Raw genomic sequence first — 23079 nt, 5'->3', positions numbered from 1 at the left:
TCTGACTCTTGAGAAACTTGTATCAGCTGCTCAGTCAACCAATGTTTTTCCAGGGACTGCCAAGATCAAATGAAGCAGCCACCGTGCCCCTGAGCAAAAAGTCCATGGCCCAAATCCAGCAGAAGACACTGGCAGCAACTCCCTTCCCATCTAAAATGGGACAAGGTTTCTCAACCCAGGTGCTGATGACTGGAGGGAGAAAACTCTGGGCTGAGTCTAAACACCATCTGCTTTCCAGTTCTCTGCCCATCATCACCCAACAGGTGATCAGTGCTTTTTCTTAGGCAGGCATCAGCGAGGGGAGGGGAAAGTGGAACTCTGCAAGGATATACCAGACACTGTTGGAATCTTTCAGTCTCGGAAGACTATGGTATTGCGCTCTGAATAGTGGTTCTGGAACAGAGTGTCCTCTCCAGTGCGCGAAGCCTGGGTAAAGTAGGTATGGAGGATAGGCTGTTACCCATGCAGCAAATCCCCCCTCTCCACGTCGCTGAAATGGTCCAATGGAAAGGCAGAGGCCAATACGGTTGGTCTATTTTCCTTTGGCTAGATTGCACAGGCTTTTGAGCTTGGCAGAATTCCTTGTGGCTCCAATTACTGTTTTAAAGTTGCTGTTTGCTCTTCAGCAAACAGAAGACCAAAGGACTGATGCCTAACCCAAAAAGGTTGATGCAAATCCCTTCGGTGATTCCTCATTTGAACCAAAGGGGTCCTCCTTTGGATAACAAGTGGTGTGATAATTATAGATTAGAAAAGAGCCGGTTCAGCAGCTGCTGCTTGCATTTGTCCCCTGCTGTAACTGACAGCACTAGAGAACTTGGCAAAAACAGGCTTCCAGAAGTGGAAAGATAAGTTCACCCCTACACTTGTCAGTTCACCCCTGTGAGACCTCCAGAGCAATTAAAGCACTGATAGGTTGGGTGCCGAAGGTGAAGAGGGGAGCCAAGTGACCTGTCCTGAACGCTCCTTCTCTGGAAACATAGGAGGAACACAGAAGGCCTCACTTCACTATCTGTGACCTAATCAGTACCAGAGGTTAGTACATGTATCTGCCTTTGATTTTGTTATCTCTTTGTGCTCAGGTTCATCAGTATATGATTTCTTGAAATGGCATTTACAGTGTGCACATGTAATTTGATTCATTAAAAAATGCAGCAGCATCTCATTTACGTAGTGCTGTCATATTTCTGTGTGTAGGAAGAGATGATGTCCCTCTTGCAAGGTCCTTCTTCATCACCTATAATGGTTGGGTAGTCAACTATGCATTTAGGACTCGCACACATATTCAAAGACACACATCAGAGTTTATGGAGTAATTTGGCCAATATGATTTTGTATTTTAAAAAATCATTTTTAAGGGGAGATCCATTCTTGGTGGCTTTGTTTCCTGATAGAGGACTCCTCCTCCCCTCAAGACTAATGGGTAAATCTCAAACGTGTTTCAAAACATTGTGTGACCACCAAGTTTGGGTGGTTTTTGGGTGACCTGATCTCAAAGGAAGGGTGATGGGTTCTGTCTTCATGATATATATTTATACTACATTTTGTCACTAATTCTTAAGATAGGTTTTTGGTTTTAAAACTCATTTTATGCTCTTGGGATAGTCTGAATTAGAAATTCAATGAATAAGTGATCCAGCCCTAAAGTTTTTTGGGGGGTAGTGGTCCAGTGCTAAAGTTTTTTTTTGGGAAGTGGGCTTTATTGGCACTCATGGTGTGATCCTGCCATGTGTGGCTGAGTTCTCAAACATGTGAGTTCCATGTGTGGCTGAGTGCCGCCCTTCCTCCGAAGAGCTCAGGGTGGTGTACATAGTTCCTCCTCTCCTTTTGACTTCACAACAACCCTGTGAGATAGGTGAGAGAGAGAGTGACTGGCTCACAGACACCATAAGAACATAAGAACATAAGAACAGCCCCACTGGATCAGGCCATAGGCCCATCTAGTCCAGCTTCCTATATCTCACAGCGGCCCACAAAATGTCCCAGGGAGCACACCAGATAACAAGAGACCTCATCCTGGTGCCCTCCCTTGCATCTGGCATTCTGACTTAACCCATTCCTAAAATCAGGAGGTTGCGCATACACATCATGGCTTGTACCCCATAATGGATTTTTCCTCCAGAAACTCGTCCAATCCCCTTTTAAAGGCGTCTAGGCTAGACGCCAGCACCACATCCTGTGGCAAGGAGTTCCACAGACCGACCACACGCTGAGTAAAGAAATATTTTCTTTTGTCTGTCCTAACCCGCCCAACACTCAATTTTAGTGGATGTCCCCTGGTTCTGGTATTATGTGAGAGTGTAAAGAGCATCTCCCTATCCACTCTGTCCATCCCCTGCATAATTTTGTATGTCTCAATCATGTCCCCCCTCAAGCGTCTCTTTTATAGGCTGAAGAGGCCCAAACGCCGTAGCCTTTCCTCATAAGGAAGGTGCCCCAGCCCCGTAATCATCTTAGTCGCTCTCTTTTGCACCTTTTCCATTTCCACTATGTCTTTTTTGAGATGCGGCAACCAGAACTGGACACAATACTCCAGGTGTGGCCTTACCATAGATTTGTACAACGGCATTATAATACTAGCCGTTTTGTTCTCAATAACCTTCCTAATGATCCCAAGCATAGAATTGGCCTTCTTCACTGCCGCCGCACATTGGGTCGACACTTTCATCGACCTGTCCACCACCACCCCAAGATCTCTCTCCTGATCTGTCACAGACAGCTCAGAACCCATCAGCCTATATTTAAAGTTTTGATTTTTTGCCCCAATGTGCATGACTTTACACTTACTGACATTGAAGCGCATCTGCCATTTTGCTGCCCATTCTGCCAGTCTGGAGAGATCCTTCTGGAGCTCCTCACAATCACTTCTGGTCTTCACCACTCGGAAAAGTTTGGTGTCGTCTGCAAACTTAGCCACTTCACTGCTCAACCCTGTCTCCAGGTCATTTATGAAGAGGTTGAAAAGCACCGGTCCCAGGACAGATCCTTGGGGCACACTGCTTTTCACCTCTCTCCATTGTGAGAATTGCCCATTGACACCCACTCTCTGCTTCCTGGCCTCCAACCAGTTCTCAATCCACGAGAGGACCTGTCCTCTAATTCCCTGACTGTGGAGTTTTTTCAGTAGCCTTTGGTGAGGGACCGTGTCAAACGCCTTCTGAAAGTCCAGATATATAATGTCCACGGGTTCTCCCGCATCCACATGCCTGTTGACCTTTTCAAAGAATTCTATAAGGTTCGTGAGGCAAGACTTACCCTTACAGAAGCCATGCTGACTCTCCCTCAGCAAGGCCTGTTCGTCTATGTGTTTTGAGATCCTATCTTTGATGAGGCATTCCACCATCTTACCCGGTATGGATGTTAGGCTGACCGGCCTATAGTTTCCCGGGTCCCCCCTCTTTCCCTTTTTAAAAATAGGCGTGACATTTGCTATCCTCCAATCTTCTGGCACCGTGGCCGTTTTGAGGGACAAGTGGCATACCTTAGTCAAGAGATCTGCAACTTCATTCTTCAATTCCTTAATAACCCTTGGGTGGATGCCATCAGGGCCCGGTGACTTATTGATCTTTAATTTATCAATGAGGTCTGAAACATCTTCTCTTTTAACCTCTATCTGACTTAACTCCTCGGTTAGGAGGGGCTGTTCGGGCAGCGGTATCTGCCCGAGGTCTTCTGCCGTGAAGACAGATGCAAAGAACTCATTTAATTTCTCTGCCATCTCTAAGTCTCCTTTTATCTCCCCTTTCCCTCCCTCACCATCCAGAGGGCCAACCGCTTCTCTGGCGAGTTTCCTGCTTCTAACATATTTGAAGAAGCTTTTATTATTCCCCTTAATGTTGCTGGCCATGCGTTCTTCATAGTCTCGCTTGGCCTCCCATATCACCTTCTTACATTTCTTTTGCCACAGTTTATGTTCCTTTTTATTCTCCTCATTAGGGCAAGACTTCCATTTACAGAAGGAAGATTCCTTGCCCTTCACAGCCTCTCTAACTTGGCTGGTTAGCCATGCGGGCACCCTCCTGGATTTAGTGGAACCCTTCTTCCTTTGCGGTATACACCTCTGCTGGGCCTCTATTACTGTTGTTTTAAGCAGCCTCCATGCACTCTGGAGAGATTGGACTCTTTTTACCCTCCCTTTCAACCTCCTTCTAACCAGCCTCCTCATTTGAGGGAAGTCCGCCCGTCGGAAGTCAAGGGTTTTTGTTAGAGATTTGCCTGGTATTCTTCCCCCAACGTGCACATCAAAACGGATCGCAGCATGATCACTGTTCCCCAATGGCTCAGTAACGTTTACATCTCTAACCAGGGCCTGCGTACCGCACAAAATTAAATCCAGAGTCACCTATCCTCTGGTGGGCTCCGTGACTAGCTGATCTAAGCCACAGTCATTTAGCATGTCAAGAAATCCAGTTTCCTTATCGTGACCAGAACACAAATTGACCCAGTCAATATGAGGATAATTGAAGTCCCCCATGATTACAACCCTGTCCCTCCTTGTCACCTCCCTGATCTGTTTCCTCATTTCAAGGTCCCCATCAGATTTCTGGTCTGGAGGACGATAGCACGCCCCCAGTATTACATCGCTGCACAAGCCTGGTAATTTAACCCACAGAGATTCTACGGTGGAGTCGGACCCACCTTCAATCTCTACTTTGCTGGATTCTATCCCTTCCTTAACATAAAGGGCCACCCCACCTCCAACACGCCCCTGCCTGTCCCTCCTGTAGAGTTTATAGCCCGGGATTGCGGTATCCCACTGATTCTCTGCATTCCACCAGGTTTCCGTTATGCCCACTATGTCAATATTTTCCCTTGTCACCAGACATTCCAGTTCTCCCACCTTTGCTCGTAGACTTCGGGCATTCGCATAAAAGCATTTATACACGGAATGCCCCAGGATGGGCTGCTTATTCACTCCTTTGTCCCCGCATCCTCTCATTGTGCCAAACCGTCTATCACATCCCATCACCCTACCTTTCCCAATTTCTTCTCCTACCCTGCCTTTGTCTTGTTGTTCTCTAACCTCCCCATCATCATCCCATAGGGATGAGGAGTCCCGAACCGGATGCCCCTCAGCTCCTGTCGGCCTTCCCTCAGGGATCAGTTTAAAAGCTGCTCTGCCACCTTTTTAATGTTATGCGCCAGCAGTCTGGTTCCATTCTGGTTCAAATGGAGCCCGTCCCTCTTGTACAGGCCCCGCTTGTCCCAAAACGTTCCCCAGTGCCTAACGAATCTAAACCCCTCCTCCCTACACCACCGTCTCATCCACGCATTGAGACCCCTGATCTCCGCCTGCCTAGCTGGCCCTGCGCGCGGAACAGGTAGCACTTCAGAGAACACTACCTTTGAGGTCCTGGCTTTCAGCTTCCTGCCTAAAAGCCTAAATTTGGCCTCCAGGACCTCCCAGCTACACTTGCCCACGTCGTTGGTGCCGACATGCACCACAGCCGCTACCTCTCCCCCAGCACTGTCTACTAGCCTGTCTAGACGAGAAGTGATGTCCGCAACCTTCGCACCAGGCAGGCAAGTCACCATGCGGTCCTCACATCCGTCGCAAACCCCCCTCTCTATGTTTCTAATAATCGAATCCCCCACTACAAGAAGCCCCCGACCCCCCTCCCGCCGAGGAGTATCCCGAGTGCGCTCGGATACGGGCCCATCCCCTGGAGAAGGGATCCCCCCCCAGGGGATTGTTTCCCTCCTCTCCAGGATGACGTCCTCTAGTCCCGAGACTTCCCACCCGGGCAGCCGAGGAGCTGCACACCTGAGGTTGGGACGAAGCCTGATCGTCCCCGGAAGTCTCCCCACGGTCCTCCTCTGGCTGCCTGCGCTTCTCCAGGTTGGCCACCAAGGCTTCAAGGGAGCGGACGCGTTCCCTGAGAGCCTGGAGCTCCTTGCACCGAGGACACACCCATGACTTATGCCCCAGAGGCATATAATCATACATGTGGCACTCGATGCAGAACACTGGATAGCCCCCACCCTGCTGCTGGCTGTCTGACTGCATAGCTTTTTTGTTGTTGTTGTTGTTGTTGTTGTTTTATTTAGGGGTCCTTTTAAAAACCGTACAATGGATAGCAGCCCTTTTCTCTAGGGAAGAGGAAGGGCAGTGTATGGGGCCCTGGCCTCCTCGCCCTGCTGCTGAACTCGCCCAGATGCTAAACTCTTGTGCCTTACCTGGCACTTAGTTCCCTAGGCACTGGGTTCCCAGAGGCCACACGCGTCTGCAGAGAGCCTCACGCGATGGCCCGCCTAGCTTTATACTCCTGGCTGGCTCCTCCCCCCTCCTTCCTTCCTGATTGAAAGGGGGCTGGCCTTCCCAGGTGAGTTTACAAAAGCTCAGGAAGGCAAATGGCTGCTGATGGGCGTGACCTACTCTGCAGGCTCCTGAATGGACTGCTTGGATTAGCCTAATGGGGCTCTTAATGGGTTGGGAATTGGCCCTTCCTAGGTTCTTTCCCTCCTAGTTCTGTTCTCTTAGGCTGGACTGTTTTTGTAACCTCAAGCTAGTTTTTATTTGGGTTTGTTTAATTATTTATTGCTCTCTAGATCCTGTGTCCCAATTTACTGACCTGTTTAGGTTATGTTCTAACTTAGATTAAGTTTAACCTGGGTTAAGTATAGGTTTAATTTAAACAAGTAGAAAAACCTGCTTTCCACTTTATCCTCCTCCCTTCCTTCGATTAGGTGCTACCTTAGGTGCAGCTAACTTTCAACTTTGATTTAAATGCCTGACCCTTGGGCTCTTACTCACGAGTAGGACTCTGCTCTTACTCACAAGTAGCCCTATGTACCTCCCTTAGGTGCTAACTTTCAATTTTGATTTAAGGTTGCTTTAAAGGTAAGGTTAAGGTTAGAAGACAGGGAGTTAGAAAGACAAAGCGTTAGAATGAGTACACTTACCTCCTCCTCCTGTTCCTCCTCCTCTCCTTCTCCAAAACTCAGAGGTCTCCTTGCCTTCTCCTCGCCCAGATACTAAACTCTTGTGCCTTACCTGGCACTTAGTTCCCTAGGCACTTGGTTCCCAGAGGCCACACGCATCTGCAGAGAGCCTCACGCGATGGCCCGCCTAGCTTTATACTCCTGGCTGGCTCCTCCTCCCTCCTTCCTTCCTGATTGAAAGGGGGGCTGGCCTTCCCAGGTGAGTTTACAAAAGCTCAGGAAGGCAAACGGCTGCTGATGGGCGTGACCTACTCTGCAGGCTCCTACACCCAGAAAGCTTTGTGGCTGAGCAGGAATTTGAACCTGGATCTTCCAAGTCTAACATCAGAACCACTGCACCATCCCAATAATAATAATAACAGATCTCAAATTGTAGGCTATAACCAGTCCAGCATAGGCTGTGATAAAGTGTGTGTAAGTCAGTCAGTCAGTCAGTCAGTCAGTCAGTAAATGCCTCTGAATAGCCCAAGTCCTTGGGAAGGCCTTGATATTTAGAAAAGGCTAACCACCATCAGGTGAGCTGTGACTAACCTATACAATCAGATGCTGCTAATAACAACAAAACAAATGCATTCTTTACCTCTGGGTCACAGCTCCAGGTTCATCAAGGGAATGTTGCATCAGTTTGAAACCATCTATTTCTCCGGCTAAGGATTGTACCAAGGAAATGGGAAGTCATTTCCTGAGAATGTCAAAGCCTTAACTGGTTGTCCAAGGCAGTGATTGCTAGAAGATGTATTTGTTTTTTTTCCTATGTGTGATGCAGCATCCTTGCTAATAGCTTGTAAGGCGACCATTACTGGAGGCTAAGAAGGGCTCTATGCATTCAGTCTGTCAGCAGAATTGCCACATGAATGCAGGGCCTGCTGTCTGTGCAACATCCATCATCACCATATTTTATTACAAATAACAGCAACAAAAAAATATGTTTCAATCCCTTCTGGTTCTGTAAAACACTTGCAAAAAATGAAATCTGTGTCTGTTAAAATCACACCTTCCTGTGCCAATTATAATTACCCTCATGACACAGACAATTCATAGTGATAACTACAATCACATATTTTGAAGTCGATATTCTGTCACAAAATATTTCTGATCTGTTGCATTTTAGCCCCTGTTTTTCCAGAAGCAGTCAGCAGAGACGATGACCGTCACTTACTCCAGTAAAGTTGCCAATGCCACCTTCTTTGGGTTTCACAGACTTCTTCTCAAGTGGCGAGGGAGCATCTACAAACTGCTTTACAGGGAATTTCTTCTCTTTGCTAGTCTTTATACATCAATAAGTATATTGTACAGGTACATCTTTGTTTCTTTCTCTTGTAAGTCCTTCCACCTTTCTGGTGTCAAATGCAGTGCCCACTAACTCAGCCCAATCCTATGCAGGTCAACTCATGAGTGTACCTGACAGGGGGGTCAGGGGGTAGTGCCCCTGGGTAGCATGCCGGGGAGGCACCTCCATGCCACCATCCACTGGACCCATGGTGCACACTTGGCTGCTCAAAGTGGCCGCCAGCTTCTCTTGCTTTAAAAAAAGTGTAAGAAGTGGGCAGCTGCCCAGAGCGTGCTGGAAGTAATTGCAGTGACTTCATCTTGTCACTGCAATTGCTTCTGGTTTAGGGTAGCAGCATTTGCATTCCTGGCCCTGGGTGGCAGAAGAACCAAGAATGCAACTATGTCTGCTAGGAAGTAGGTCCAATTGTAGCCAATGGGGCTTACTTCCAGGTAAGTGTGGATAGGATTGCAGCCTAATATTAAATGGAGCCTAACCAACAAGGAAGTTTTCCTGCAAAGCACCATTGGAACTAACTAAAGTATGCAAGAGCATTCTATATTCTTCTGCAGCTCCTGTGCATTTTGTTTCGACCCGTGAGACTTGTTGACTTGGGAACTCACCGCCACTATTTATGGCTGACATTAACTATCAATGAAGTACTTTGCTGTCTTGCTGAATTTGGTTATAATCCAGCTCAATTGTGCACATTCACTATGGCCCATTAAACTAAGTGGAGCCGACTTCTGAGTAGACATGCACAGGCTTGCACTGTAAGCTTCCTATGCTGTCCTGAGAATATCCTTAAGCCCATTTCTGCCCTGTCCAGAGGTGTACACTTTTTATCCCTGTTGCATATATGCAACATATATGCATATATTGGGGGGAAATGGTTTAAAATTAAATCATTTTGTGTTGTTTTTTTATGTCACCCCATTTTTAAAAAGGCCGTGTACTTTTTTTCCTTACAGATTTTTTCTTACAGGAAGCCAGAAACGGTACTTTGAAAAGTTGTCCATTTATTGTGACAAATATGCTGAACAAATCCCAGTGACTTTTGTGCTTGGTGAGCATACATTCCATGATGTCTGAACCCACAGTGTGTCTTTATTAGGACTTGCCAATTTTTCCCCAGGAAAAGCAGATTGGGACAGAACTGTATGTTATCTCCTCAAACACATATTCCAAAGCCCATGTTTGCTGAGTAAACATGAAGGTGGCTGTGATGGTGGTGGGGGTCTATTTGTAAGGGAATAGCAGTGTGTTGAGCGAAGGGATCTTATAGCCCAACCTATTCTGCACAGGAACAGCAGTTCCAAATGGTTACCACCAACTCCTGTGCTGGATCCAAGCAGATTGGATGTCTTCTTCCCTTACCCGAGTAAAGCCCCAGCCTGCTCAATGGGGCTTCTCAAGTCTGCGCCAGTTATTTCACTATCATAGACTTGGGAAGCCCTATGTCAGGGCTGCCCAGGAATGCCTCCCCCTACCCTCCCACCACCCTCCCCACTTCCCCATGCCACTCGGTGCATACCTGCTTGGCAGTACCGGCCAGGGGTCAATCTGTGGTGTCAGCAGGCCTCCCCACTGGTGCTGCTTCTTCTCCAGGTGTCACAAACATGTGACATGTACAGCATGTTTGTGACACCCACCACCTGTACTGGGAAAAACAAACAGCCGGATGCTAGGCTGCCCTACTGCTGGAGTTGCAGGCCCAGTACAGGTGGTGGGGAAAAGGACAAAATCCACTGGACAAAAAGATAAATCAAGATCGGAAGTAGCCTTTATAAAGTTATGTGGTGAAGCCATCATCCCACCTGCCAATTCTCCCTCGTAGCTGACTTACCCAGTGCCCTGCACTATGCAACCCCATGTTGCCCTTTCGGTGTGTCATTCTGCCGAAAGCTGTAAAGTCACTATTCATTTGCAGTAAAATCACCATCCCTCGTAATAATATTCTCAAGGTGTTTTTCTCCCAAAAAAAATCTCTTTAAAATACTTATATGCTTCTTGTCTGTTTAGAAAAGCTTCTAGAGTTGTTTGTGTGAGAACAAAATGGGAAGAAGCATGCTCCTTGGCAACTCTTCAGGCTTGCCATCAATTCTTTATGCTGTGGTGGTGAAAGATCTTGGCATTCTGTAACCTTATATAGCTTGCAGTTGGCTCATGTTAAGTCAGGTCAGTCAGCAAGACACACACTGTGTCTGAAAAATACATAGCAATTTCCTGGACTTTCAGGTTGAGGTGGAATCTTTTCCTTAATGTGTTTCCTATAGGCAGTAAACCATGCAAACTGAAAACATCTTGCCTTGATCCCCTTGTTGTGGGGTACCATATGAATGAATGAAGGATCCGGCAGGTTGAAGCCTACTCTCCCTTCCTGTGGAAAGATTGAATATGTTGCAGCAGCACATACAATTCCCTAGCCTAGATTCAAACTGAATGATCTGTTCTTGGGCCAGCTGCAACAGTGAAAAGTCCTGATTCAGCTGCACACCCAGCATCAGTGCAGATTGTAAGCTTAGCTGCACACTGAATGTTCAACCACGATGTACCTGATGCACAGCTGAATCAGGAATTTTCACTGACGTCAGTGGTCTAAGGGCAGATTCATACGGCTATAATTTGTGCAGTATGTGCTGTTTCAGTGTGTAGTCACAGTGTCAGTGGTTGTTCTGGGAAAGGAGAAGTAAGTCCCATTAAATTCAATGAGACTTACTCCCAGGCAGAGGCAGAAGCACCCAGGGTGGTGACATTTGTGATGTCCCAACATCATGTGGCTTCATGACATCACTTCTAGTTCCTCTCAAAGGAGGAGGCGATGGCAGCTTCATGAGCTGGCTGTCACCCTTGTTCCTTCTCTTTTGGAGGCTGTCATTGAGCCTCAAAAGGAGAAGGAATGGGGGCAGCAGCCAGATCACCAGGTTGCCAAAATATGAGAAGGAGGCAGCGGTCTCTAGTGTATACCTGCAACCATGCCTGATATTTCTGCTGCTTCTCTTGCTCTGCCATCTTGGCTGGGCCTCATGTGGCACCCCTTCCTGGCCTGGTACTTGGGGCAGACCAGCCCCGTCCCCGTTTGCTATGCTGCTGTTCCTAGGAAAGTTTTATCAGAGTGCAGCCTCACAGTGCTTTGTGATAGAGAATTATTGTGAATCTAGGTGTATCTTAAACTGTGTACATTGTTAGGAGACCCAAATCTGTATAAGCTTCATAGCAAGAAATGTGAATCAAAATTTTTCAAAATCTCCAGGGTTCTATGTTACTTTGGTGGTGAACCGCTGGTGGAACCAGTTTGTAAATCTACCCTGGCCAGACAGACTTATGTTCTTGATCTCCAGTACTGTCGAGGGAAGAGATGAATATGGCCGCTTACTCAGGAGGACTCTAATGCGTTATGTGAATTTGACGTCCCTCCTCATCTTTCGTTCTGTGAGCACAGCTGTCTATAAACGATTTCCAACCATAGACCATGTGGTGGAAGCAGGTACCGTCTGTTTCTTACCCCCTTCTTCTCCATCTCTGTCCAGCTCTAGTGGCAGTAACTGAGCAGATGACAATCCTCACTGTATTCATGGTGCACAGCCATAAAAAAAATAGGGCCATCAAAAGCAAAAGCACCACTTTTACCCTCCTCTTAAGAGATGCTCCATCAATGAATAGTATCTGCTTTGGATGGTGCTATCTAGTGGCATAGCTAGAGGGGGTGGCAAAGCACTGAGTTTTGCAGAGAGCCGCACTACAGCGTGCAAGCAGCCCCTCCCCCTCCCCTTCCGAGCCAGGCATATGCATTTTGCACCCACCGCCCTGAATGACTCCAAAGGGGAGGGAAGAGACCAGTTGCACGCTGTGGTGAGCTTTCTGCAAAACATAGTACTTTGCCCCCCCCCCCGTCTACACCACTGTAGGTGGTGAGCAGAACGATCAACAGAGGGACAGAACAATCCTACATGATATGGAATTGTTTTACAAGAATTCCACAAGCCGGTGCTGTTTGAAGTTCAGAAGCTAAGAATCAAAATGCTGAAAAACCATCACTTAAATTTAAATATTGAAATTTAAATATGTGTGATTCTTATAGTGATCCCTGTGTGCTCCAATCATAATAAATGAGCATTTGTTCATTTAGGTGCCTGGCAGAATGTCTGTTCAGCCATCAACAACTCCCTCAGTTGTCTCAATCACAGTGGTTATCTTTAGTGTCAAAGGCAGGAGAGCAGGAGGGTTTGAAGTCCTGGCATGTGCATCTTTTTCCCCTATCTGGAATTCTACTTCTGACTCTCCTGCATACCACCTAGTTTGGCCCTAATGTATCCCATGAATTTCAATGAGACTTGGGTGCTACAACTTCTTATGGATTGAGACACTGAGTTTCATTATTTGGGGATGGTAAAATTCTGTATTCTTGTAGACCACGCTGCTCTCCAGACACCTGTCCAGGGGATCAGAACAATCTGACCCACCTCATAAGCAGCCATGTACTTCCTATAATAGAACTGGCATCTCAAAGCATTACAGAGTTTCACACATGGGCCTGGTTGGCATGAAGTTGTTGAGTTGCTGGAGGGGAGGTTGAGCAACAAGTGTGATTAGCTGTGTTACTTGATTTTTCCAGAATGAGTATGAGATAGCTATGCAGTAAAGTTTCTTAAAAAACACACACACACACACACACACACACACACACACACACACACACACACACACACACACACACACACATTGGGGACACATTGCTTTTTTAAATTACAGGTGAAATTTTGAGCATTGGATTTTTTAAAACTATATTTAAATATTTAAATAAAATTTGGTCAGGCCATGGGGAATAGATATCATTGTTTCAAGGGACAGATCCAGGTTATGGGCTGCCAGTCAGCCCTCCGGGTTAATAATGTATGGCTATTTGAAGGGGCACTCAGTGGAAAATATGAACACGTTCATAAGATATTCAGAACCACTTGTGTTCAGATGCATTGGTGCTCTATCAGCACCTGTTCAGAGCATGTATTCTCAGAGGAAAGAGGATATTAGAAGCCAGATATATTTCTCTTTGAACAGGTTTTATGACAGTGGAGGAAAGAAGATTATTTGATAATCTTCAGTCTCCCCATCTTAAATACTGGGTCCCATTTGTCTGGTTCGGAAATTTGGTCGCTAAAGCACGAAAAGATGGAAGGATCAGAGACAGTATAGATTTGCAGACGTTGATGAATGTAAGTAAGGAAATGCAGCAGAAAGTTATGAAAAGTACTTAAAACCTGAGCCTCAATTGTGCTTCATCCTCAACTTGTCTGTTCTGTCTAGACCACTAGCCAGTCTTGTTTGCTTTCCACCACTCCATGGATTACTGGGTTTCACACCCTGTGCTAGTCCTGTGATCAGGTGCACAAATCCAACACATTTAGCAGCCTTTAAGGGACACTGCATGCAGTCTGTGTCTGAATGTGTGAGCGCCAAGCTCTGAGACAGGCTGACAGTGAGCATCAGACCTCGACCAAGCTCTGAGACAAGCTTTGAGACGGACTTGATGAGGCAAGGCAATCTGCATTGCTCCTTTTTATGATTAGCTGCCAGGCTGTGGAGTCAAGTCTAGCAGAGTTCTTATGCAAGACCAGCAGGGCCCTTGTTGCCTCCCCAGGTCGCCTGATTCCTCTTGAAGTGACTGGCTGCTTTGCAAGTTCTCAGCCTGCCAATGTAAGGGTGGATGCTGTGAAGCAGCAAGTCTTTATCCAGACAGTCTCCCCTCCTTGGTCCTGGTTAGGGGCATAACTGACTGCACCAGTGCCTGGGGCAGTGATGTCACAGTCTTGCGCCAGGGAGAACCCAGAGATGATTGCCTCACAAGGGTCATCAAACTGTGTGTGGCAATGCAAGACACTGCAAAGTAAAATTTGGAAGTCCGTTACACATGGACAATATTTATGCAGTTTACTATAATAAAATGAAGTTCTTTGACTTCAGTGTTTCAACTCAAGATCTCCAAAGTCTTCCTCAGCAAGCAACTGCTAGTACTAGCCTGCTCTAGCAACCTGTGATATCAGATCAACCTAAGCCAATGACAGCCAGAGGCCATGACATATCTATCTCCCAAGCCCCCACCCTACTATCAGTGTCAATCAGCCAATAGTAGTAATTATGGTGGATATTTTGGATAGCATAGCTTATATTTTTCTTTCATTTTTCCCTTTAGGAGATGAATAAGTATCGGTCATGGTGTAGCCTGTTATTTGGTTATGACTGGGTCGGGATTCCACTAGTGTATACACAGGTACTAAAGTATAAAGCTTCACTATTCCCAAAGGCTGAGAAATCTTGGTCTCTAAGAAGTTTAAACCTAAGCATGAAGCTTTATGTGGCTCTCTTCCCCTTCTTTCACCAATGGTTAACTTTCTTCCAAGAGGTGCATGCTGTTGGGCATAGTTAGGGAAGGGAGACACCATGCAACTAGGAAAACATTAAACTGAGGTCAAACCACAGAAGTCCAACTTTAGAACTGCCCGCCCTCTGCCATGACGCATTTATATCACCCAGCATGAGAGTGGCTAGCACCTAATGCTGCCCCCAGAAAGAAGAACCAAGAACTCTGATCATTCTACAGACCCCCAAACCTCCCAGTGGCTTTGGCCCCTTTGAAGATGATTCAGAAACAAACTCAAAATGTGGCCACCCCAATGTCAATAGATGGAGTCAAGGTGCTGGTTTTGGCCTTTAGAACCATCCATTGCCTGGGCTCTGAATATCTGGGAGAGAACCTTCTCCCTTATGACCCCCTTTTTGAGGTTTATTCTCAAGGTTTGAGAGTGTCCGATTGGGAAATGACTAAATGCCTTGGGTTGCTGAAACAAAACTTCTGGCCAGGGTTTTTTTCCTAGTGATATTTGATAGAAACTCAGTAAGACTTTCTGGAGAAGTATTTTAACATGGGTTTTAATTCACTTTAGGTTGTCACACTTGCTGTCTACACCTTCTTCTTTGCGTGCCTGATAGGACGCCAGTTTTTGGACCCCGAACAAAGCTACGCAGGTCATGATTTAGATCTTTACATTCCAATCTTCACATTGTTACAGTTTTTCTTCTATGCAGGATGGCTGAAGGTAAAGAGCCTCAGTAGTTTCAAACGTTTGGCATTTTCTTGTACAAAATGGATGCCTGGGAATGAAATTTCTCAGAGTGAAAAGACGTCATGGGCCCTTTGTTAAGACTGCCATCTATCATTTTGCTGTGATCTCTAGTGCTGGGTCAACAATGTGTTTGGCACCCGTGTCTAACAGCAGGCTGCGGAAGAGAAATTTAACAATTGTTCTGTTCCCGTACAGCATTTGCTTTAAGAGCTGTTCAAAAATACCTGGACACCAGATGCTTGTGTGAACCCTCTGCACGGACTGTATTTGCTTTGTTACAAGAGGTTGAACACGTGCAAAACATCTGGAATTTGCAACTCTAGTTGTTTGCAATATTTCTGTATCTCTTACTCTACTTACCAATTCCAAGTCTTTTATGTTGTCCTGTTCATTATCAGCAATGTAAATGTGTCCAGCCACTTATAACCTTCCCTCACAAACAGCTCATTATCAGTAGCACATAATTTTCCAGTTTATATATAGCCCATTATCATTACTGGAAATATTTCTCCATCTCCAACCGCTCCCCACCCCTTGTACAATCTCTTTCCATTCTGCCTGCCAGTGGTGTTGCTAGAGGGGGTGCAAAGCACTAAAAGTTTTGCAAGGAGCCTCACCACAGCATGCAAGCGACCCCTCCCCTTCAGAGGCATACTCCCAAAAGGCCTTCCTGGTACTCTCCCAGAAGGCATACAACTCCGTTTTGCCCCCACCACCCAGAATGGCTCCGAAGGGAAAGGCGTCACTTGCAAACTGTGGTGAGGCTCCCTGCAAAATTCAGTGCTTTGCACTCCCTCTAGCTACACCACTGCTGCCTGTCATTCTGTGATATTCAGTGTTTGCAGATTTCTCTGCCAGTCTAAGCTGGGGCCTACTTTATATGCTCCAGGCTCGTTATGGAGGTCCATGAAAGTCAGAGGGAGCCCATAACATTTGCAAATCTTTAATAGTATGTGCCAGCCCAGTTGCATGAACAGTCTCCATAACTGGAGGGGCAGGAGGCACCAAGAACATGTTGCATTTGATGTGGAGGTATCATGTTACCTGCTTTGTTTCTCTTGAGAAAGACACCACAGGCAGAGTCTGAATGAATGATTTCAAGCCACCTCTTTAGGTGACATAGATCCAAGTAGACCCATTGGGACTGCTGTGGCTCTCTCCAAGGTAAGAGGAAGCGATTGCCCTTACCCCAGGCTGAGCTTCCTTCAACCCCAAACTCACGCTGGATACAGGGCAGGCCAACCGGCCTCCCCATTCCAGCGCATGTCAGGATTGCACTGCCCATTAAAGAATTTACTAAATACCATAGTTGTTGGCAACCTTCAGTCTGGAAAGACTATGGTATCGCGCTCTGAAAGGTGGTTCTGGAACAGTGTCTACTGTGGCTGAAAAGGCCGATTCGGGAGTGACAGTCCCTTCCACACTGGGAGCAAGTGCAGTCTGTCCCTGGTCTGTCTCCCTGGCTATGGGCCTTCCTTCTTTGCCTCTTTGCCTCAGACTGTTGGCCAAGTGTCTCTTCAAACTGGGAAAGGCCATGCTGCACAGCCTGCCTCCAAGTGGGCTGCTCAGAGGCCAGGGTTTCCCACCTGTTGAGGTCCACTCCTAAGGCCTTCAGCTCCCTCTTGCAGATGTCCTTGTATCGCAGCTGTGGTCTACCTGTAGGGCACTTTCCTTTCACAAGTTCTCCATAGAGGAGATCCTTTGGGATCCGGCATCATCCATTCTCAAGACATGACCGAGCCAACGCAGGCGTCTCTGTTTCAGTAGTGCATATATGCTAGGGATTCCAGCACGTTAAACAATTCAAGCTAATACTTATTGCCCCTCTGCTAACCAACAAAGCAGTTCATTACAAATGCAAGTTGTGCAGCACATGGAATGTTCTCATTAATACATCAGATAACTGAGCTACAGACCTCCGAATTATGAATGGCTGCATCGCATGTTTGCACAGGGACAGTATGTCCTTTGTGTGTTTTCATACAGGCGCGATAGCACAGCTTCAAGATACGTACATTTTGATTACCAGAGAGACCTCTGGAATGGAGCTGGTATATATGTTGGGGACTAAAGGCCCAATCCTATGGGTTGCATGTTGCACCCATGCTAGCTGCGCCATAAAGCACATTTGTGACAACCCAGAATTAAGGAGCACTGGTACATCTTTTTGTCAGGTTTAGGCCATCAAAACAGATATGATGCTCTCCACTGTAATGATCTTGAAGCAGTCGCTACAGAGCTGACCATATGATATAACAGCATGTTGGATTCCACAATATTTTCTTTTGAAGCATTTTTAATCACTCTGCCTTGCTGTAGAAAGGGTATTTAATTACCACATTCATCTATTCCTTTGTAAGTGCAGTTGTCGTGAAAGCAGGCTACTGGAAATCATTCATGGGCTGCCAGGCGCATGGCTTCTATATCGGACAATGGCTCTCTCACATGAGGTCTCTTTAATCCTGCTCTTCGTTGTCCTGGTTTAGTCGCTAATCTCCTTGGCTGTCAAAGCCAGGAGTCCAAAAATAGCACTTAATTGTAGTGTGTGGCATTCTTTTTCAGGCTGTGATGATCATGAGCCATATGCCTGTGGCAGGACAGCCATTGATGCAGCCAGGACAATGTTTTCCCCTGTAGTCACTCTCACATATATCGGTCACATTCGTTTCAGGATGCCCTGATGTGTGCTTGCTTGTTCACAAGTATCAGGCCAGCGAACTGGGCAGTGAGTCTTGTCATCCTCTTTCTCCTGGGCTGACAGTGACATCATGGTGTGTTGTGATCATCCTTGGAGGCCTTTCTCTGAATTCCCCCACCTTTGAACATAAGATGGATCAGCACAGCCCCAAGTTGCTAGGGGCCCTGGAGAAAGGTCCTGCAGTGGACTCCCCACGGCACACATCCCTTCTCACTCCCTGATGGTGCAGTGGGCTGTTCCATTGCTACCAATATTAAGGATTCAGGGTCATCTGGCCAAGTGGTCTTCTGATGGGCATGGGCTCTCGGCCAGTTCCCAATGTGGCCAGACTCTGTGCCGCCCTAGAGATGGGTAACAGGGACCCACAATGCAATTATGGTACTTTCTCCCCAGCGTTACTCACTTGGCATTGCTTTCAGCACTAGATGAAAACATTTTCATTTGCCCAGACCTTTTAGAGTTTGCAGGCATTGGAATCTCATGGTTTGTATTGTTTAATTCTGGGGTTATGTAGAGCTGCTGATTGTTTTTAACTTTGTGTTGATTTTATTGCAGTTAACCCCCCCCCCTTTTTTTAAGCTAATGGAAGCTGCTCTGAAAACCTTCCAACTGAAGAGCAGGGTAACGTTCTTGCAAAAAATGGTGAAATAAATAAATATACATGAAATCTCAATTCTTCTAGAAACTAGTATCATGCTGGGTTTGCCTTGTGAGAAACTCAGGGTCTAATTCTTCATTCTGTTATGGAGTTTGCTAGGTGGAATGGGAATGTAGGAAGCAGACAGCAATAGAATAAAAACACAACCCATAAATTTCTAGCCATCTTATAAACGGTTGTGCTATAAGTACCTGAGAGTAAACACACATTACCTATTCTGCTCATCCCTTTGAGGTCTATGACTGGCAATATCTCAATCAGTTTTGTCTCTAAAAGCCATACTGCACCCTGAGGCTATTAAAAAATCAGATAGTTGCTAACTGCCCAGCAAAGAGCTGAGTCCTGCAGTTTGCAAGATAGCGGCTAGTTGCCCTGCAAACAGCTGAGCTCCTGCAGTTTGCAAGCTTGAGTAAATATAAGGAGATAAATATTTTGAGCATCTTTTTTCTGGGATTTTTTTTTCCAAGTCCATCAATGACAGGTAGTGAGGGCAGGTGAAGGCTGGTCACATAATTAAGCCCTTTAAGCCTTTAGGCTATTCATTAGAGCTGTCTCATTATTAGAAATGGATCAGGTTTTTTGCAAACAAACAAACATTAATAAATTAATAAATAAAATATTTCTTTCTAGCTCACCGTTTTTTTTTAAGTCATGTTAAGCCAGGTGGGTCCTGATAGAGTGTCATTTTAAAGAGTGGATCCTGGTGCTAAAATCTTTGAGAACCACTGCATCAATTCAAATCTGAAGCCAAGAGCATTAAAGAGTGCAACTTTAGGTGATGTACCCACACACTTTCTTGGTGCAATTCTGCTTGCAGGTTGCTGAGCAGCTTATCAACCCATTTGGTGAAGATGATGATGATTTCGAAACAAATTGGTGCATTGATAGAAATCTGCAGGTGAGATGATCTTGCTTCTACTTATTACTCTTTTCTTTGAGTATGCAGATGATATAATCTTTATTTTATGCAATGGATCATTAAACCACAAAGCAGATCACACAGCCAGAATCCTCTGTTTTTTCACCTTTCCCAATCATGAAGCCATTCATTTACCATAAAATATCCTTTCTGTCTACGTAAGGGCACAATATCTACTTCAAAATGTATATTTGGAAGATGCCTACAGAGAGGTAAATAGAAATTTCCTTTACTTACCTCTTCCATGCTGCCTGGTCCCTGGCCAACCCTTGACATCCAGCGCATGTTTTGTTGGCAATGCTATATGCTCCAGGCTGGCCATGAATAGGAAGGGGCTCTAATTATATTATGCCTCAAACAGTGTTCCAAATATTCTAATTTATAGTTCTTCTCCCAGGTCTCACTTCTGGCTGTTGATGAAATGCATATGAATTTACCCAAAATGAAGAAAGATATGTACTGGGATGATTCTGCCGCCCGCCCACCATATACACTAGCAGCTGCCGATTACTGCATTCCATCCTTCCTCGGATCCACGATCGAAATGGGGTAGGTACCTCTGCAATTTACTGCTGTAGTTTTATATGGAAAGATGATTCCTCATTAGCCCAGTGTATTGACACACACTGACCCCTGGGGGCTGGGGGATAAGAATAGGCCCTCAGTTTGGCTGTACTTATCGTGACTAAACAGCCACCAGGTAGATGGGACTCGTCAGCCTGGGAAGCAGCTCATCTGAGAGAAGGAAGACTCTGATCCCAAACCTCCACTGCCTTGTGGCTACATCCAGTTATGGAAAAGGCTTCAGGAGTCAACCTCGAGGCAAAATCTGGAGCCGGAGTCCCTGAGGCAGTTCATGGCTGAACACAGTCACGTTCTGGCAACTCCTGCGACGCCGCTGGAACCAACCATATTGGCTTCCTCCTTTCCATTGGACCATTCCAGCGACGTGGAGAGGGGGGATTTGCTGCATGGGTAACAGCCTATCCTCCATACTTGCTTTACCCAGGCTTCGCACACTGGAGAGGACACTCTGTTCCAGAACCACCATTCAGAGTGCAATACCATAGTCTTCCGAGACTGAAGGATGCCAACATGTTGACACACCGTTCCTATAAAGATCAGCGTTCTAAGCATGACTAATTCAGTAGAGATTTGAAATGCATGAGCAGAGCAAATACTAGATGATTCCATCTGGATGGCCCTCTATCTTCATAATATCTATTGTAGTATTTATAAGGTGCTTAATGTATTAGTTTATTTGATGACCTGCCTAAATAGGATGCTCAGAGTAGCTTATAACAAATAAAACAAGAAAACAGTAGGTAGCAGCAGTACATAGCTAAAGTGCGTACAAAGCACTAAATTTTGCATGGCACCTCACCTTGGTGTGCAGGTGGATCTTCCCCCTCCCCTTCAGAGCCATTCCAGGCCACCAGAGCAAAACAGAAGTACTCCTGTTGACCTTATTTGGGTTTTTTTAAGTATTCCTGCAGCCAGAACACTTGAAAAAACTCAAAAGATGTAAACAGGAAGTGCTAACATCACTTCCCATTGACCTCCTTGGAGTTTTTTTAAAGTGTTCTGGCTGCTGGAAGGTAGCTTGAAAAGCACTGTAAGCTGAGGCTTACAGCACTCAGTTTAATAAAAAAAACTCATAGACAGTAAACTTTTAAATTACTAAATGGGTGCGCAAGGGGGTTCCCCCATATCTATGGATATGAAATCATGGATATGGGATCCACGGATACAGGAGTCCAGCTGTACATAGAAAGGGACCACACAGTGACCTCTTCTTATGGCTGCATTGTCCCGAGTTTAGTGTGTGGAAGGAACCAAAGTGTGAGCTTCGCCTATGCAACCTGGAGGTTTCTCATTTTGGCATGGGTGGGAAGCCACACTACATCAGCATGAAAGATTCCTTCTGCAGATAGACTATAGATTATGCACAGGCAAGTCCTCTTGAAATCAGTGGGGCTTCTTCATGTCCAACTAGTCACAGTATTTCAGCTCTGTACTGTACACACTGCAACGCCGTTAAAAATATTTTCCTATTTAATATCATGCTACTGCCCCAATACCAAACTCCAAATGCTGAAAAGAAATGCCATGCAAAGTCCTGACTCCTTTCCTGCTTTCATCTTGCAGTCTGGCGGACAGCCAGTTCCTCCATGGAGAAAACTGGCACAGGGATGATGGGAGACCCAAAAGGCAACACTCTGTACTGAGAAAAATGAAGCGATTTCTGAGTGTCCGTGAAGAGTCCCCTTCCCCGAGCAGGAGAAGGTACCAAAGACAGTCCAGTGAGAACTCAGTTTTTTTCCCATCTCATGAGATGCGCCACATTGGGAATTTGCAAGAAATGCACTCTAGAGGGAGACGTTTCCCCTCCAATGGCTGGAAAAACCATGAAGGACCTGACCGGAACATGAAAGTGCATGGGAGCGAAGATCTAGGAGTCATTCGAGAAGCCAGCAAGTCTGAAGCCCTAGAGACATGCTCCCAGTTCAGCGTGGATGAGAGTACAGCCCAGATGGACTCACTGGGCTCTGGAAAGATTGTCCCTGAAACCGAAAAGAAAGAAGCCAGGCCAGATTCACAAACAAACAGCACTCCTAATATTCTGACGGGAAAAAGTTCAAGCAGTCCAAGTGAGTCACCGACGGACTCTGAAGGACTCACCCTGATCCTTTTTGAGCCACACCATAGTCCTGTGGATTCTCAGGGATCTCCTTCAGAAATTGCACCACCACTTCTGGAAACCAAACCACAGGATTCAGCCACCAGTGAAAAAGCTGGGAAGCAACCAGACCGCCCAGATAATCAGATGTGGCTGTTCCCAAGCGTTCACGATCACCAGGTGGCACCCAGCGCAACAAGTGAACCTCTGTCAACCGAGTCTGGAACACCCTGTATCAAAAACAGTGTCAGCCCTGAAAGCACCACTTCTGCAATTAAGTTTGGCATAAGCCACTTACTGGAACAGCTTGATACTAAAGAAACTGATATCGTTGACATAGTTTAATGGTGAGAAAATTAAAGGAATAGCTTCCTTTGGATAAAACAGTGCAAATGTTTGAAACCTCCCCTCTTGTGTTTTTCTTGAACAGACATCAGTTCAGACTGGGCAGGCAAACGGGAGATGGGAGGGTGTTGGGGGAACCACATCTATCTTCTGTATGAACTCCGGTGGGGGTCAACCCTCAGCAGGTGTCATTTGTTTCTGTTCCTATAACACTGTGATTGATGATGCTTCACCTGGGAATGTTCTTCAGTGCTGTTCAGGTCAGAAAAGACATGAGATTCATTGGATCTCTGCTTACAGGGTCCTGTTGGAGTGAAGAACCTTTTCATTGTTGTGTGTGCCTCCGCCCTTTTGTATTCTCCTGTGTGATCTGTGTGCTCTGCCATTTGTCGGGACAATTGTGTCTTCACTGCTTTGCCTCCACCAAGATCAAGATCAACCCTGAA

At 46.0% G+C, this 23079-nt stretch overlaps 1 protein-coding gene across 2 annotated transcripts; it reads left to right on the top strand.

Moving 5' to 3' along the window:
* Positions 1 to 128: 128 nt before the first annotated feature.
* BEST3 (bestrophin 3) lies at positions 129 to 22806 on the top strand. 2 transcript variants are annotated; one of them, XM_066634320.1, is made up of 10 exons: positions 129 to 1035; positions 8054 to 8238; positions 9184 to 9278; positions 11466 to 11699; positions 13271 to 13425; positions 14403 to 14480; positions 15154 to 15306; positions 19507 to 19587; positions 20006 to 20157; positions 21757 to 22806. In XM_066634320.1, exons 2-10 carry the CDS (start codon positions 8087 to 8089, stop codon positions 22631 to 22633), a joined length of 1977 nt encoding a protein of 658 aa, XP_066490417.1. In that variant the 5' UTR covers positions 129 to 1035; positions 8054 to 8086; the 3' UTR covers positions 22634 to 22806. The 2 variants fall into 2 exon arrangements, with proteins under 2 accessions (XP_066490417.1, XP_066490418.1); XM_066634321.1 differs by lacking the exons at positions 129 to 1035; positions 8054 to 8238 and having other exon boundaries at positions 9207 to 9278; positions 11554 to 11699.
* Positions 22807 to 23079: the final 273 nt, after the last annotated feature.

The sequence above is a fragment of the Tiliqua scincoides genome, chromosome 7 (assembly GCF_035046505.1).
Source record: "Tiliqua scincoides isolate rTilSci1 chromosome 7, rTilSci1.hap2, whole genome shotgun sequence".
NCBI classification, from domain to species: domain Eukaryota; kingdom Metazoa; phylum Chordata; class Lepidosauria; order Squamata; family Scincidae; genus Tiliqua; species Tiliqua scincoides.
This window is presented reverse-complemented; position numbering and strand designations above follow the sequence as displayed.

Bases quoted from the DNA above. Each gene is read 5' to 3' on its own strand.
- BEST3 (XM_066634320.1), top strand. From the start codon at position 8,087: ATGACCGTCACTTACTCCAGTAAAGTTGCCAATGCCACCTTCTTTGGG. The intron at 11,700-13,270 runs GTACCGTCTGTT...CTCTTTGAACAG, and splicing joins AGACCATGTGGTGGAAGCAG to GTTTTATGACAGTGGAGGAA. The intron at 13,426-14,402 runs GTAAGTAAGGAA...TTTTCCCTTTAG, and splicing joins ATTTGCAGACGTTGATGAAT to GAGATGAATAAGTATCGGTC.